The 16,478-nt window shown below is 39.9% G+C and overlaps 1 protein-coding gene across 1 annotated transcript in view; it reads left to right on the forward strand.

Annotated features, from left to right (window-relative positions):
* Positions 1-16,478, forward strand: part of epb41l3b (erythrocyte membrane protein band 4.1-like 3b) — a 71,124-nt gene extending 54,646 nt beyond the window's left edge. Inside the window, exons 19-26 of the mRNA XM_041803670.1 lie at positions 2,416-3,099; positions 3,931-3,963; positions 4,197-4,274; positions 5,757-5,840; positions 7,745-7,843; positions 9,485-9,565; positions 9,913-10,028; positions 15,400-16,478. Coding sequence (XP_041659604.1) covers positions 2,416-3,099; positions 3,931-3,963; positions 4,197-4,274; positions 5,757-5,840; positions 7,745-7,843; positions 9,485-9,565; positions 9,913-10,023 — 1,170 coding nt within the window. The 3' untranslated portion in view covers positions 10,024-10,028; positions 15,400-16,478. The remainder of the gene's footprint in view (positions 1-2,415; positions 3,100-3,930; positions 3,964-4,196; positions 4,275-5,756; positions 5,841-7,744; positions 7,844-9,484; positions 9,566-9,912; positions 10,029-15,399) is intronic.

Consider the following 16,478-nt stretch of genomic DNA (forward strand, 5'->3'; position numbering starts at 1 on the left):
TATTTCCACTCATACTACTTCATAGGTCTAAACTTTCTCTGTCTGCATTTTTCTTACCTCAATAGTTTGATTCATAACTAATGATGTTGTCCAAATGAAGAACAGTACATAGAACGAGAATTGTGTTTACCTGCTGAGCCTGAGTCTGTTAAAGGTGGCGATGCTTTCTGGGTTATGGTGGTTTGATAGAGATGTTTTCTCACAGAGTATTTATCCCATGTGACAAAAATGAAAAGGAGCTCTGGAAAAAATTAAGAGACCCCTCCTAGTTTTCCTTTAACAAGTAGGCATAGGTGCAGTGCAATGAATCAGACATTATTCAGACCCCTTTCAGTTTTTTTTTTAATTCTATTTATCTTGATGATACTGTCAGAAAATATTTGTACCTGATCATGACAAAGTGAAAGCAGAATCTGAGAAAATTTTTCATGTTTTTGAAAAATAAAAAAACTGAAGTATTACGTTGATACAAGTATTCAGACCCACTGCAGAGACACTTCTAGCCCAGGTGCCTTCAATATCTTTAGATCTCTGCTGAAGTGTTCTTACACCTTGATTTGAGTCCACCTGTGGCAAATTAAATTTATTACCTCCACCAAGGAGGTTATGTGATCAGCTGGGCTTGTTAGTTTGTTTGTTTGTTTGTTTGTTAGTTTTTAAGCAACATAACTCAAAAAGTCATGGACGGATTTTCAGGAAATGTCAGAAATCGTATAAGGAAGAACTTATTAGATTTTGGGACTGATCCGGATCACCATCTGGATCCAGGAATTTTTTAAAGGATTCTTTACTATTGGGAGATGGGGCTAATGGCCAAGGTCTGCGCTGTTACCACTTCACACCAGGAGATGGTGGACATGAGTAACTTCAATTCCAGCAGCATGTTTTTAGTGTCTTTCTATTCAAAGTTTTGGAGTTTATAGAGTTTGAAAGAAGCACGCCCGGTCGAGGAAACGAGTCGGAGCTTAACAGAGAGAAAGACAGCGAATTGTCGCAAGAATACTCACAATGCTGGGAGGAATAGAGGAATATTCGCCCTCTGCAATAACTTTAAATTGTCCGATGAGACCATGGGTGAGACTGTCAGTGCATCTATTGGCAAGGCAGGCAATGCGTCCACCATCTCAGTCCACATGTAGCGAAGCCAATGCTTTGCTTCACCGTGACTCCACCCCACAGGGGAAGGAGTAATAGGTGAATTAGATTTTGGGAGTCATCCAGATCACTGTCTGGATCCAGGAATGTTTTTAAAGGATTCTTCACTGTTGGGAGATCGGGCTAATGGCGGAGGTCTGCGCTCTCTGAGTGCTTTTCTGTTTGGACATGATTTGGTAAAGGTACATGCCTCTCTTTAGAAAACCTGACAATGCATATCAACAAAAAACCAAGCCATGAGGTTAAAGGAACTGCCTACAGAGCTCAGATCTGATGAAGGCTAATAAAAAATCAGTTGCACTGAAAGCTCCCAAGAGCATAGTGGCCTCCAACATTCTCAAATGGAGGAAGTTTGGCACAACCAGGACTCTTCCAAGAGCTGGTCGTCTGGCCAAATTGAGCAATCAGAGGAGAAGGGCTTTAGTAAGAGAGATGATCAAGAACCCAATGGTAACTCTGACTGAACTCCAGAGATCCTGTGTGGATCGTCAGTGCAAAAAAACATTAAAGACAGCTATGAAGTTGCAAAAAAAACTCCACATGAAAGCCAAGACTTTCACCACAAGACTGATTCATAAATTTTAGAACAGATTTGGTTCTCTTTAAAATGAAAGGTATTCACATATCAATACTGACATCTGTGTTAGCTAAAATGAATTTAGAAATGTTGGCATATTGGATATGAGCAAAAATCAAATATTGTGGAGTGGCCTCTTAATTTTTTCAGGAGCTGAAAGTTCAGTTTAGTCGTGTCTCATGGTCGAACAAGTAGCAGCTCTTCTTCTTAAATGCTCTGCAGGCACAATGACGGATGAAGTGTTGGCGTAAAGCAGGTCGTAGCATAAAAGTGTAACTTCAGCAGACTTGAAATTGGTCAGTATGATTCAATCAAGAGCATAAGAAAAATCTGCAAAACAATTGGGACCTTTATTTATAGATTTTTTTTCTCAAAACTGGTTCCTTATTCCCATAGTCTTCTAGATTAATGCGAATGGACAATTCAGTCAAGTGCTGCTGATAAGTGCAGGTGTCACTCATCCCTCTCATTGTTCTGTGGTATTACTGCTGTATATGGGCTGAAAAACTAGGGGAAACTTTCCTAACCTTACTTTTTGATTAAATACTTCATGTTCCCAGTTTGTTTGTGTGTTATTTCTCTATAAATGTTCTCTGAAGCTTATTCTCACCATCTTGGCTGTGTTATGCTCTCTGTCTGTTAACTTGAACGATGCATGTCCAATAAGCCGAGTGTCTCCCCAGGCAGCAGGATATCTGGTGAAATACGTGGTGGATAGTCTGGTAACAGATTTGGGCACCTCCTCTGGGCCACACGGGATTAGTCTCTCAACCACTATGGACGACGACGTCTTCATGGACGGGACCCTCAGGGAGGTGGAGGAGAAAACCCCCGACTCCCATGAGGAGGTGTCAGAGAGGTCGATGGGGAAGGTGAGCCCGGGAGCTGTCAGGCAGGAGGTGTCCCAGGCCATCAGTGACAAAAAAGGAACTCTCATTATCTTGAAGGAGGCGGAGGAAAAAGACGACGACACAGAGGGCAAAGAGACGAGTACTGAGGCTGAAAAAGAGGAGCCTGTCGCCCAAGAGGGAGTCGCAGTTAAAGAAAATGGGATTTCTAAAGAGGAAGAAGACACCTCTGTTGTTAAAGAGGTCACAGAGAAGGTGCAAAGCCTGAAGATTGAGGTAAAAACTGATGATATGACTCAAATTAAAGGCATTGACTCGCCTAAAAAGGCCATGGCATCATGGATTTCTGAGGATGTGAAGACGGAGGTCTCAAAGATCATCAGTGCTACATCAGAAGAAGTTAAAGAGATAAAATCTTCACTGCAGAAACCAGAGATCTTCACCTTCAATGAGGTCCAAACAGAGTCCAGCGTGAATCATATCACAGTCTCTGAGTCCTCGACTACATCTTTAGCAGTGGTACTGTATGAAAACTAAAAGAAAAACCACAGTTTTGGCTGCCTCCCTCCACATCTCCACCACCTCATTGCCTCCCCTCCAGCAGCAGAGAACCAGTCTAACGAGTGTAATCGAGTGCTGTGCATGGCTAACGGTCCCTTAACACCCAATATTTTCTCTCACTCTCGCCTGTTTCTGTTGCAAAACAAACCTGCTGCTTCTTTTTGGATCCAGTTTTATTTTTAAGTTCGTTGACAGCTCAAACAGCCTGCCTTGCCTCCGCAGCTGGCTCCCAATAGCCGATAAGGAAAGAAATGGGGGCTCTGGCAGGCTCCTGTTTGCTTTTCTATCATTTCGCTCAGCTGCTCCATCCCCCTCCCTCTCTTTTCTTTCAGCTCCGTTATCAGTTCCCTGAAAGCGGTGACTTCACAGCCCTGGCTCAGTGCCACCGCTGCAGCTTTTCCCCACCTCATCCTCCAAAATCCCCCTTCTCTCTGCCTCTGTAACGACTCAGTAAAACAATTGTATGGGTCTACCTCAAAAGAGATTTCACTGTTCTTACGGAGCAGTTTTTCAAAAGCAGATTAGTAGAAATTTGCTGGTGGTGGATTCAGCGACTCCAAAACTGGATTTTTGTTTGAGCTTTTAGGATTTGTTCAACTTGGCATTAGTTTCAGTGGATTTAATGGGCTATATAATGGTATTCCATACAATCCATGCAATATTTATTTTTTAGAGCTTTCATTTTTTTTTCACCCTATCTCTCCCTTTACTCTGTCTTGTGATTTCTGTGACCTTTGACTCTTTTCTTTCTCTTTCTTCTTGCGTATGTCCATCTTTCTGTCCCATCAGTCCACGCTGGGATGGGTTTCCTCCTCTCAAAAGGTGACCAATCCTCTCTGGTCTTCACAGATTTAAAGTATCAGGGTTTTATACAACTGAAACATATTCTATTTTAATATTTGAGCATTTTTAATGTAACTATTTCAGGCTGTGCATTTTCAAAGCCTAAAGATGTTTAACCTTCTCATTTCTCTATCAGGTTTGGTTGGAAACTTGGATATTTTTGGACAAAATGAAGCTTAAACATCACCTAATGTTATGTTAATCCTTCACAGACCTCACCTGAACCACAGGAGAAAGCAGTGGTTGCCAAAGAGACAGAGGCAGCGCCAGCCGAGTCAACAGGGCCAACGGTGAATATCCAGACCGCAGAGCCAGTGTGCACTGCAGTGGAGCTCACAGACAAAATAAAATCTGCAGAGGGGGAGTTAGATAATGTCTTACAAGAGGATGAAAATGGTGATAGTTTAGCAGAGCTAACAGCTGTTAGTGTTGTTGAAGGCACTGCACCATCCTCAGAGCAAGCACAGCAGTGTGCATCCACAGAAAAATATCCATTAGCCACAAATTTAGGGTCAGATAATGATGAAAGCCTGTCTGGCTGCATTGCACCACCAGAAAATGTAGTGAGTGTAGCAGAAAGGAAGGAAAATGAGGACACAATAGATGAGAAAGAAAAGGATGCAGATGTGAAAGAGGAGGCATTGACTTTAAAAGACACAAATAACAGTTTTAGATTCACTGTTGCTCCTGTTTACGTCCAAGATTGTGCAAAGGAAGAGAGTCTGCCTTTAACAGGGGAGGAAAATAAGGAAGGGGAAGCTGCTGAGAGCAATTTGGAGAATGTTAGAGAAGAATTAGCAGATTTTGAAAACAAGGGTGAGGTAGAAGTAGACGGCAAGAAAGTCCAGTTCTCTGATGAGGTGCAGTATTTTGAGGAGAAAGAGATTCCCACAGAGTTTGATGATAGTATTCAGGAGGTGGAAGAAAACGGAGATGAAGGCTTAACTGCAGAAGATGAAGTAGAGAAGGCCATGTTGACGCCTTTGCCATGTGGGAAAGAAAGGTACCACCGTGTAGAGGCAGGCAGCTCAGAAGAAGAGGAGGAGGAGGAGGAGACCGATGAGAAGAAGGAAGAACAGGAGGTGTGCAGTGAGGAAGCTCTGGCAGAAAATTGTGTTGATGAAAGTGCTCCAGAAGCAAAAGAAGAAGAAGAAGAAGATGATGATACCGTCCAAAGCGAAGTGTTGAAAGAGGCAGAAACAGAGGAACAAGACCTGAAGGAGCAGACTTTGACTGAACCCTCCACCTCAGCCAACACGCTCACAACTGAACCCTTGGCCGTGTCTCAGCCCGAGGTAACCTCGCTCCAGCGGCCTTGGCGTCAGTCTTGTAACCTCACCTCCACTCTCCCCTCCTGTCAACACAATCTTGATACTAATCATCAAGGGCATCACTCGACCAAAAGCATGGAGATCTGCGTCTCAACTTCCTAACGTCACAGTTTGTTGCTGTGCAGATCTGGGGGTGGTACACAGACTTAATCAAAACCTTGTGATTTGCGTCTTCTCCTTCACTGGTTCAGGGCCTCTAATGCATGACTGCATGCCCTTTTAGACATTTAAACCCTCCAATGACAGTCTTTGGCTCATTTTTTTATTAGCATGTGGGATTTATTTGTTCCAATTTGATTTAATGACCAAAGGTCAGGAGTTATTTTAATAACAAAGGCGTACAGTTAACAGTTTGTACCAAACATGACAGCTGACAGATGGCTTTGGTTCTGCTGCACTTCATCTGCAAGCCCTTTTATTTGTGTCCATTTTGTTTTTCAGACTGTTGATGCAGTCGAGGTGGTAGCCAAAGAGATGCCTGTGATCCACACAGAGACAAAAACCATCACCTATGAGTCTGGAGAGGTAAGCATGAACACAGCTGGATTTTTTCTCTCTATCATAATGTTGAGTAAGATGTGATGTGCTCTAACTGTCAAAATACCTTAAAACTGATGAAGTAGCTGATAAAATAGATGAAGATACAAGCTCTGGACACATTTTTTCTCCTTAAGTTGATGTCCAAAGCATACCCATTAATCACACATGCACAAAAGAAAATTATAACCAATTTAGAATTTTGTTTGTGCCCTCCTCATCAGTGTAAGTGAACCTTCTCCTTTGTTTTGGCTCTGTTTTGGGTTCTGTTACCATCTTTCTTATATGAGGTATGGCTATTAAAAAGCAAGACTAATGCTTTAATAGTATTTAATTGAACATAAACATTTTTGATTGTCTCTCTTCTTCAGTATACTCCCCTTTTGCATCAACACACCACTGCAGTGGGTCTTCTTCTGTCTCGGAGCCTCTATCGTTCTCTTCTTAAATTCTAAAACAGTCTCAAAACCTTTGAGCATAGATTTGATCTTAGGAATAAGGAAAAAGTCACACAGTGCTAGATCAGTTGAATAGGGAGGGTGATCAGGCACTGTGATTTGTTTTGGGCAAGAAACTGCTTTAGCAAGAGCGCAGTTTTAGCTGGGGCTGTGGCTCTCTTTGAATGAAACCATTTTACCACCGTTGTGGATTTTTTCTCGCATTTTTTGTAGAACCTGTTAGTAAAAGTGTTGATTCACTGTTGACCCTCCTGAAACCCACTCCTCCAAAATGATAACCTTAATGTCAAAGAAAACAATCAACATGGCCTTAATCCAATCCACTTCATCTATATAGCACATTTTACAAACATTAAAGTTTACCTAAGTGCTACAGAGTAAAAACACAGAAATAGAGTAAACAGCATAAATTAAAACATTAGGAGGAAGGAAGGAAATAAAAGCGGATAAGAACACCATAAAAACCTTTAAAATGAAATAAAAACACATACAAACATAAAACAACTTGTAAAAAAAGGACAGAGATCCACCTTAAATGTGGACTTGATTTGTCGTGCTTTCTCATCCTTGGTAACGATGGTGTTTTCCAATGCACTGACTACTGTTTTGTCTCAGGATTGTACTGGAAGATCCAAGCTTTATTACATGCAATCACTCCTCCTAAAAAATGTTCCAAAATGTCTCCATAAACTTGCTTGCATTTTTCCTTTTGTTCAGGAGTCAGAAGTTTTGGGTCAACTTTGGCACTCTCATTTGTTATGTTCAAATTTCCATGCAAAATTTGCTGAACTGTCTTTTAATCAATGTAGGCCATTTCTGCTATTTTTCTAATACTGAGTCGTTTATCATTTCAAATGGCTTGTTCAGTTTGTTTAATGTTTCCAGAAGTTTTTGAAGTGCATGGGCACCCAGAACCTTTTCTGATTGCCCTGACCTCCACCTGTGGAGGGACTGACGCACAAGAGGCTCCACTATCAACCCATTCAGCTGTCTCAAAGCTCTGATAATCCCACTATTTTCTAAAGAACATGCATGGCTCTGTATATCAGAGCCACTGTCTGGTAAAGCAGTGCAGTTGTTAGCAGCTTAACATACTTGTTTTACAGAAGTTATCAGAGTTCAAGCTAAAAAACAAGGAGTGAATATTGGATTTCAGTTACGCAGATGGGAGTAACTCTTAAATAATTCTTGTGGTGCCTTTTGTCTGCCCAACATGTGAATGAACAACTGTTGTCTAACACAACCACCATTTTAGTGTTTCTACATTGATTTTTTCACTCACTGATGGTTTTCTCCTCCCTCAAGTGGCCAAAAAAATCTGATAATGCTGCTTTTAGTGAACGAACATTTAGCGCTAAGTTGTAATCATCAGGAGTTCAGTTAATGTGCTGTTTAACTTCCCAGAGAACAAATATGTGTCTTTCTTATCAACAGGTTGACACGAATGGTGACGTGGACCCCGGGGTGTTGCTGAGTGCTCAGACCATCACCTCGGAAACCACCAGCACTACAACGACCACACATATCACAAAGGTCAGAGTAAAGCTGTCATTACTGGTGCCTACATATGTCTGATTCAGCCTTACTGTAATGCTTAAGACTTTACAAGGAAGGAGGTGGGAAAGTATCGTTCTATATGTGTGCAGTATAAATACAAGCTTCATTACAACTCAAGGAAATAGGTTTATGGGACTTTTGCTAAAGTATGTTGTTATGATTTTCAAAATGTATTTTTATATATATTTTTTTTTTAATGCTTGGACAATGTAGAGCTGACTCAATTAGATTTGGGTGATTAGAAGTGTACCTAAGAGAGCGAAATGTCTAACACATTAAGACAGGAGGTATTGTTGCAGTTTCACCTTAAATGTGCACCTGCCTGAGCCATCAGCCTTCTTGTTAATATACTAACCTGAAGGTGCATCTCAAAAAAAATAGAATCATGTTTTTTTTTTCCTGTGATTCGCTTCAAAAATTTGAAATGCAAACCAGTTTCTGGTAGTTTTGGCTTCACTGTGGGCAGGTGCCAAGCCCTGCTGGAAAAGGAAAGCAGTATTTCCATAAAACTTCTCAGCAGATTGAAGCATGAAGGTCTCTAAAATCTCCTGGTAGATGGCTGACAGCGTTTACTCTGGACTCTAAACCAAAGGAAGCAGATGACATGACACCCCAAACATAACTGACTGTGGAAACTGAAAACTCTGGACTTCAAGCATCTTTAATTCTCAGTATCTCTGATCTTCCTCCAGACTCTTGGACCTTTATTTCCAGATGAAATGCAATGTTTACTTTAATCTGAAAACAGGACTTTGGACCCCTGAGCAACAGCCAGCTCCCCTAAGTTCTAAGTTCTAATTTGCTTTTTTTAACAGTCCTCAGAAGGCCGAGTTCGTCTTGATTGCTTGTACACCTTTTTGTACCCCGGTCAACTTCCCATGAGTGTGCTTTGATACAGCACTCTGAGAACAGCCTGGCCTTTCAGTGGTGATCTTCTGTGGCTTACCCTCCTTGTGGAGGATGTCAATGATTGTCCTCTGGACAGTAGTCAAGTCAGCAGTCTTCCACATGATCATGGTTGTGTGTACTGAACCAAAATGAGAGAATGAAGGCTCAGGAAACTTTTGCAAATTGGACTTTTTCATGTCAAGATTAAAACAAAAAAAGTCATGAGGTATTTCACTTTGTCTGAGAAGAATCTAGAATGTATAGAAGTTTCACTTCTTGAATTAAATCACAAGAAAAATTAAACTTTTAAATGATAGTCTTATTTTTTTAGATGTATCTGTATATGCAACACGTTACTGGAGGAAACTACTGGAGGGCACATGAGAGAGCTCAGGCCATATAAAACAACCTGATGTGTGCAATGTAATCTACAAACATGGAGACAGTCATGGAGGTTATTGATGTTGATTCTGAAATCAGAACTGAAAAATATATCATGCCATTTTACATAAAAATATGTATTTGTCTTAATTTATTAAAATATTTTCAGGCAAACAACTTATTTATTATGCGTGGTGATTGTGGTTGTTGTTGTGCTTCTTACATTGAAATATAACCTGATAAATCTTGAAGCTAAACTGTTTAAGTAACAAAGATGATATTTTTTTGCCATTTGTTTTTGCATATGTGCACTGATTTGAATACTTATTTTTGTTCTCTGTTGCTCAGACGGTGAAAGGAGGAATATCAGAGACGAGAATTGAGAAGAGGATCGTCATCACGGGAGACGCAGACATCGACCACGATGAGGTCTCTTAGAGTTATTATAATTCTGTTTCCATTTTTATTCATTTTTTGCTTTCTGTTATTTTTTCTTTGCTTTTTCAGTCAACATTATGATTTAAGCTATGATCATGTAAACTTAAGTTGCCCCTGACCCTTGATGACTCTAAATTTATCTTCACAGCTTGTGACATTTGAAAAAACATCATTAACTCTTAACTTTAACAAATACTGGTAGTTTGACATTTGTAACTAAACGTGGCTTCCCTTGTTGCCATATTGACTCACATTCCAACATCCCCGCTCCCTCCCTGCCTTCCCCGTTTTTCTGTCTCCCCCTGGTGACCCCTCCTGGCATCACACCCCGTATGTAGGCTCTGGCTCAGGCCATAAAGGAGGCTAAAGAGCAGCATCCTGACATGTCAGTGACCAAAGTAGTGGTACATAAAGAGACAGAGATCACGCCAGAGGAGGGGGAGGACTGACCCAGGTAAGACAAAGAGGTCCCAGTCCTGGTCCCAGCTGTAGAGTCTAGTCTGGTCTGGTTTGGATTTGGTTGGACTGGGTCTTTTTTCAAGCTGGTCTCCATCTTTTGGGCATGCTGCTTTCCCATCAGCACTTCTTACTGGTACAGATGGCGCTGCTTCTGTAGCACTCACAGCTAATGCATCATGCTGCTGTCATTCCAGCTCCACCCCCCTGTAGGGAAAAGGTCTGCTGCTGCGTGCGTGCACACAGACCGGATATTATAGTCTCAGCTCGTAATGACAAGGCTTAAAAACCTTTACAGTAATGCTGCTGGCAGTCTCATGCAACCTGCTGCAATCTGCTTGCAACACTGCCCCCTACTGGGGAGAAAACACCATTTGTTTTTGTTGGAGAGAGCTGCTGCATGTCCTGTGCATGTAACACAAAACTCACGCTTCATTCACTAAACAACTGGTTTGTCAAGGAAAAAATCTAACACACTGATTGCAATCTCAAAACAATTTTAAATCTCCTCTCTACATGAGCAAATACAGGGGGATAAACAAGGCATGTTGAAGTAACAGGACCTGCATGTCGTGCTCTATTCTCTGAAAACATTCTGCACAAAGTGTTTTGTCTACATTGTGAAGCTGCACAAAGAGCAGCAGCAGTACAGTGCTATTAAATACCTGCTGAACCGGCTTCTGAGAGTCTGCGGCTGCAAACACATCGACTGAAATCTGATCTTAAGTGAACACAGACGTTCTCCTGAGCTCTGTTCTTACAGGAGAGATCATAAACCCAAACTCTACAGCACGTTTATACTGCAAGATACGCCCTGAATAAATGCCACATTTGTGCAGGATCACTTTAAATCTTTGCAACTCACAGAAGATACAAAAATAGATAAAAGTTTAAGAGTCTAACTGCAAGAATAATTATGAATAAAATAACAAACTTAGAGGGCGTGTAGGAGATGTCTGAATCTAATGTTTCTTATGTAAAATAGATATCAGATTCTTTAAATATATATAAACAATATTTTAGAGGTAAAAGCTAAAAAGGACATTAAACAGAGTACATGCTTTGTATTTTGTATTTATAACCCTAAAAACCTTTCCTAAAAAGGCAGTAACACATTTATTATCTTCATAGAGACTAAGCCAAACTATTAAAGTAATATAACTATAATGCATTCATATTAATGTGTTATGTGTTTGTGTTTTGACGGACTATACACACAGTTGAGATATACCATGGATTTTTTTGTTGTTGAGGCCAATGTTTACAGCTGAATAAGGCAGATTTTTATATAAAATAAAGATCATTTATGAATATTGGCAGAAATGTTCATATCTGCTGATACCGATATCATGCCAGTAACATTGTGCATCTTTATGAATTTTAACTATTTTCAGCAAATAAAAGCTCAATAAATGACTGAAACACTAGCTGCAGATTTTTTTGCTTTTTTAGAATTTCAACTCATTAAAACTCACTTAAAGGGCAAATTAAAGACTGTAAGAATTTCCCTCATTTCCATAGTTTTTATATCACATGTATTAAAACAGTACAAATTGTTACTTTGATCATCAATTTTCCAAAAAAAAACACTGAAGCTTTCAAAATAATGGCAGGTCTTGACTACAGGTCTGCCATATTTTTGACCAAAAGCTGCTGCAAGCAAAAGAAAGAGAGTCCTAAGGGCAGAAAATCATTGGAAACATTCAAGACTAAAGCATTCCCTTGTTTTTCTGCAGTTCAAACAAGAGTTTGCCTGCAATTTTTGATAATTAAAAACAGCAAATGACCCGATACGGAGTGCCCATGACTTCTAACTCTGTCAATGTTTATTAGTGTAAAAGTTTGGTTTCATGAAAACTCTCCTGGACAGGCTCTACAGGGAGAAATGTTGATGTGTGAGATAAATCAGTGAAGTGATTAAATTTTATTTCCAGAACACTCATGTCTGAAACTTCTACATGCAGTAAAACTTTCACTATCAGTGTGGAGGTAAAAAATAGGTCAACAGTCCTCTCAGGGGTGTTTGCACTAACTCCACACATGCAGCCTTTTGTGTTCTAACTTGCCTGCTGTCAGCGTTGTATGGATTGTTTCTGGAGTGGAGCTGTATAAAAGAGCTTCTCATCCCATCACACTCAAACAGCATGTCCTTATAAACTCTCCACCTCCTCACCTTTTTAGAAACTGGAACAGTCCAGTGGATTGTGATTCACCTTTTGGCTCATTGGTGTGTTACTTCACTGGCTGTTTGATGAAAAGATCCCAAGGCGCAGGGTTTGGGATGAGCCAGCGTGCATGTGTGTACTTGCGTGAGTCACCAGATGGGAATGCTTGGCTTTGTTTCTGCAGCCTTGCCCCTCAGTCCTTTTTTGTGTGAGTGTGCTGTCTAATATCTGTGTGGCAGACCGGCTGTGTTTCTGAGTAGCAGTATTATTAACATGATACTAAATGGTTTTTCTGCTCTTATGGATGCCTGCTTTCTTTCTGCTGTAAAAACACACAGTGACTGGGCAAAACGACAACAGTGTCGGCATTTAGGTGGAACAAATTCTTACTTTGAGTCACACAGACTGGTGGAAACTTCAAATAAAGGATCTGTAAACATAAAACAGGAGGCACAAATCTTCTCTTGCAAACCTAGCTTCAATCATGGAACTTTTGCAGACATCTCAGCATCATTGCTGCAGAATTGGACTTCATTCCTAGACTTCTTGTAGGCCGATGTATGTGATTAGTAATTTATAAATATGAGTGGGAAAAAATATCAATGTAGCACTGAATCACTGTCCTAACTTTTTTGATACAACTTTCACATTGCTGGTACCAATATGGATATCTTTTGTCTCACCAAATCTCTCAATGTGGAGCTTATGCCATCATTGAGGGAAAATTACCAAAAGTTAATCAGCTAAAGAGGAAGATAACATCAGTTTGTCTAACAACAGTGAAAAAAGTTGAAGACTGAAGCGTGATAGGAGGTGAAACTCAAAAACAAACAAGAATTACAGTAAATAAAAACATTCATCATGCTCTTCACTCCTGTAGAGTTCTGTTTTAAACATCAGTGAATAGTAGCCTTTGATGTTTGGTAATATGATTGTCTTACCATATTTTATTTTTGCAGAATCGCTGTAATGCAATATCAAAGTTAGAAAGGGCCGAGTATCCTAGTGTATCGTAGTGTGTAGGGATGAGTACCAAAAACCAGCATCCAAATGGCACCGGTGCCAACATGTCAGATACCTACCAAGCTGTATCAAAACCTAGAATTCTGTGCTGCTTTTCTGTACTTTACTACTCTAAAGCGATCCCCTGCCCCTCCAAATGAAAGGCATAATTTCTGCAGGCCTACACTTGTTTTATTTCAGCAGAGCTTAAAGGTTTGTAATTAAAAATGCGTTGTCTCTAACGTAGCACCAGTGCATGAGTCTTTATCTAGAGAAGTCACAGCTGTTTATTTTTATTATCCTAGGCAAAACTTAGGGTTTTATCAGTGAAACAGTTCAAATCTGTATTGATTTTTGGCAGCAGTGTGTAACTTCCTTCTTTCTTGGGTCATGGGGGGTGCTCCACTTTTCTTAGGTACATGTAGAGGGGGCTCCAAGGAAAAATGGTTGGGAAACACTGCTCTATTGTACCGTATCGTACCTTGTCATATCGCACTGTAATGTATCATACTTTATCAAACCGTATCATGACGTATCTTAACGTACTGTGTCATACCATCATATTGTATTGTGTCGTATCAAACTGTAACAAACCGTTTTGTATCATACCATATCGTGCTGTGTGGTACTGCACTATAACGTGCTGTATCCTACCCTACTTTATCATACTGCATCACGTCGTACCGTATTACATTGCATCCTATCGTATGGTATCATACCATATTGTCTCATATGACACTGTAACGTGCTGTATCATATTGTACCATATCGTATCTTACTGTATCATATTGCATTGTATTGTACCGTATCATATCATTATGTATCTTGTTGTAACGTATGGAACCGTACTGTATCGTGCCATTACCTTACACAACATTCTTATCCACCATATCTTTTTAATGCACTTATAGTAAACATTCAGCATATAAACTAAAAGTTATATTTTTATATTAATTGAGATTTCAATTTTTAGTTAAATATTTTCATTTATAATTTGACTGCTAAAATTAAATTTTCTCACTTAACCTTTAATACAGTGACATGATTAGATGTATGCAAAGGTAGAAAACATAAAACAATGTTGTACTTTAGTGAACACTGATTAAAACTTACATAAGTAGATTTTAAAAATCACTGTTATATAAATATATTACATTGAAAGTAAAATGTTGATTTGCTCTTTTAGTATTGACTTAATCTTAATTATAAAAAGGCATTCCAATGTTTTTCCTTTTTTTTTTACATATTTTAATGAATGTAAAAATATTCTTTGTGAATTACATAATCATTGAGTCAGCCACTCACTAAATCTTTATTTGAATTGTGTTAAAAAAAAAAAAAAAGCAGATCTAGACCAATGTCTTTATTATATTTATATAGACCCACCATCACCCTACCATAACCTATGAACTTGGCAACATTTAGCAGAGTTACAGAGGAAGGGAAAACTTTTTTAACCAACAGAAACATCGAGCAGAAGCAGACTTGTGTTGAACAACTGCTGAGATTGTGTTGGGTGTCTTGTTCTAATATTTTGGTTAGATTGAATAAACCAAGTCTCAAAAGATGTTAAAATGTCCTTCAATTCAAAATCTAATCAATGTTTGGCCCTTCATGAACTTCGCTAATATTCCAAACTTCCTTTATTTCAGAGAGTTATTCCATTTTTTTTAAATCTCATCTCTCATATAAGAATTCTAAGTTCAAGTTAGGACTCCTGACCGTCTCTCTTTGTACAGACTTCTCTCTGAATCCTCCCCTCCCTCTTAGAGAAAATGAAACTACAGATGTGTTAAATGAACTGTGGTGGACTGGAGAAGATTTGTGCGACAGGTTAACCACACGGTCACAGAAGGAGAATGACTGTTTTGTTGTTCTTTTGTGACTCCAGCCTCGATGACTCACTGCTTATGGTCACACTCAAATTGGACTGTAAACTAGCTTGCCTGCCATCAGGACACTGTTTGTTGGTCAGTTACAGCTAGAAATTGCCCTAGAAGCCTGTGTGTATCTATGTTTATGTGCATTCTTGTAAGCTCTGCAGTCCCTGGGTGCATCTATTTATGGGGGCAAAACTGCCATAACCTTTTATCAGTCTCCTTTTTCATGTCTGGCAGCAGGGTGCACTGTGGCACTGCAGCCTCAGATGTGATTAAACATGCAGGATGTTCAAACTAACTGCTGTTTCCTCTCTTCTTCCAGGAGTAAACACTGAGGGCTGTTTTCTGTTCAACCTCCCAGAATCCAACATCCACAACTCAACATATTAACTCCGGGGACTCTCAGAAGAATAGACAGGCTCCTACTCTCCAAAATGCTGCAGCTCGCCACTCGCCGCAACCATCACCTGCAGAATAAATCAATGCATTTTGCATGAGAAGGACGCAATGTTGCATTATGAAGCAAAACGGCAAAATTATACTGAAAAACCGTACGATTTTAATAATGGTTCTCGATCCATCTGCACGCCGATTCCCCCGTGTGTGCAGCGAGCAAACCTTTTGCTTTCACTGCCTTATGACTTTGATGCATTTTTATGATTATTGAGAATAATTATTGTAGCAGACGTTTTATTTATGAAATAAAGCCATCACTCCAGAAACTTAAACTCGCTGTAGGCTGTATATGTTAGGGAGCATACTCTATTTAACCTTGCTGTAGAAGTGCCAACCTTGTTTGCCAGCAAGCATCGCCTCACTCACTCCAACATGATTTGTTTTGTCAGGTATGCCACTAGAGAAATCACTACCACTCTGACTGTACATATCAAAGCTTTCCTAGGAGAATAGCTAATTATCTTCCACAGCTGATTTTTGTCGCCTGTACTTGACGTGTATTTTCCTTTTTATGATCATTTCAGTATTTTATCGTTCCTCATCAATCGATTCCACCACTTGAAGCTTCACAGAAGGTCTGTTTTGGCCAAAATAAAAGCCAAGGATTCTGATTTTTATGTGCCTGTGTAGGCTGTGAATGTGTTGGAGGGTAGATGATCGGCTGCAGCACAAGTCCCAGGTTCGTGTGACTGTGAGGCAAAGGGCTCAGACTGCCGAGCTCTGCCCAAATTAGATGCAAAGCCAAGAGAGATCTGTCAATCCTCCCGCCCACCCGCTAACCCATCATAAACATGTCACCTGTACGGCCTCCCTCATGCTGTCATAACTCAGTATTTCTGTTCCTGTACAGCCGTGGTGTCCTTCAAGCGGTGAAATAATAAAAGTGGCAAATGCATTTGTTTTTAATTTGCTGTTTTCTTCTCAAGTAATAAAACGTTGACAACA

The sequence above is a fragment of the Cheilinus undulatus genome, linkage group 13 (assembly GCF_018320785.1).
Source record: "Cheilinus undulatus linkage group 13, ASM1832078v1, whole genome shotgun sequence".
Lineage (NCBI taxonomy): Eukaryota > Metazoa > Chordata > Actinopteri > Labriformes > Labridae > Cheilinus > Cheilinus undulatus.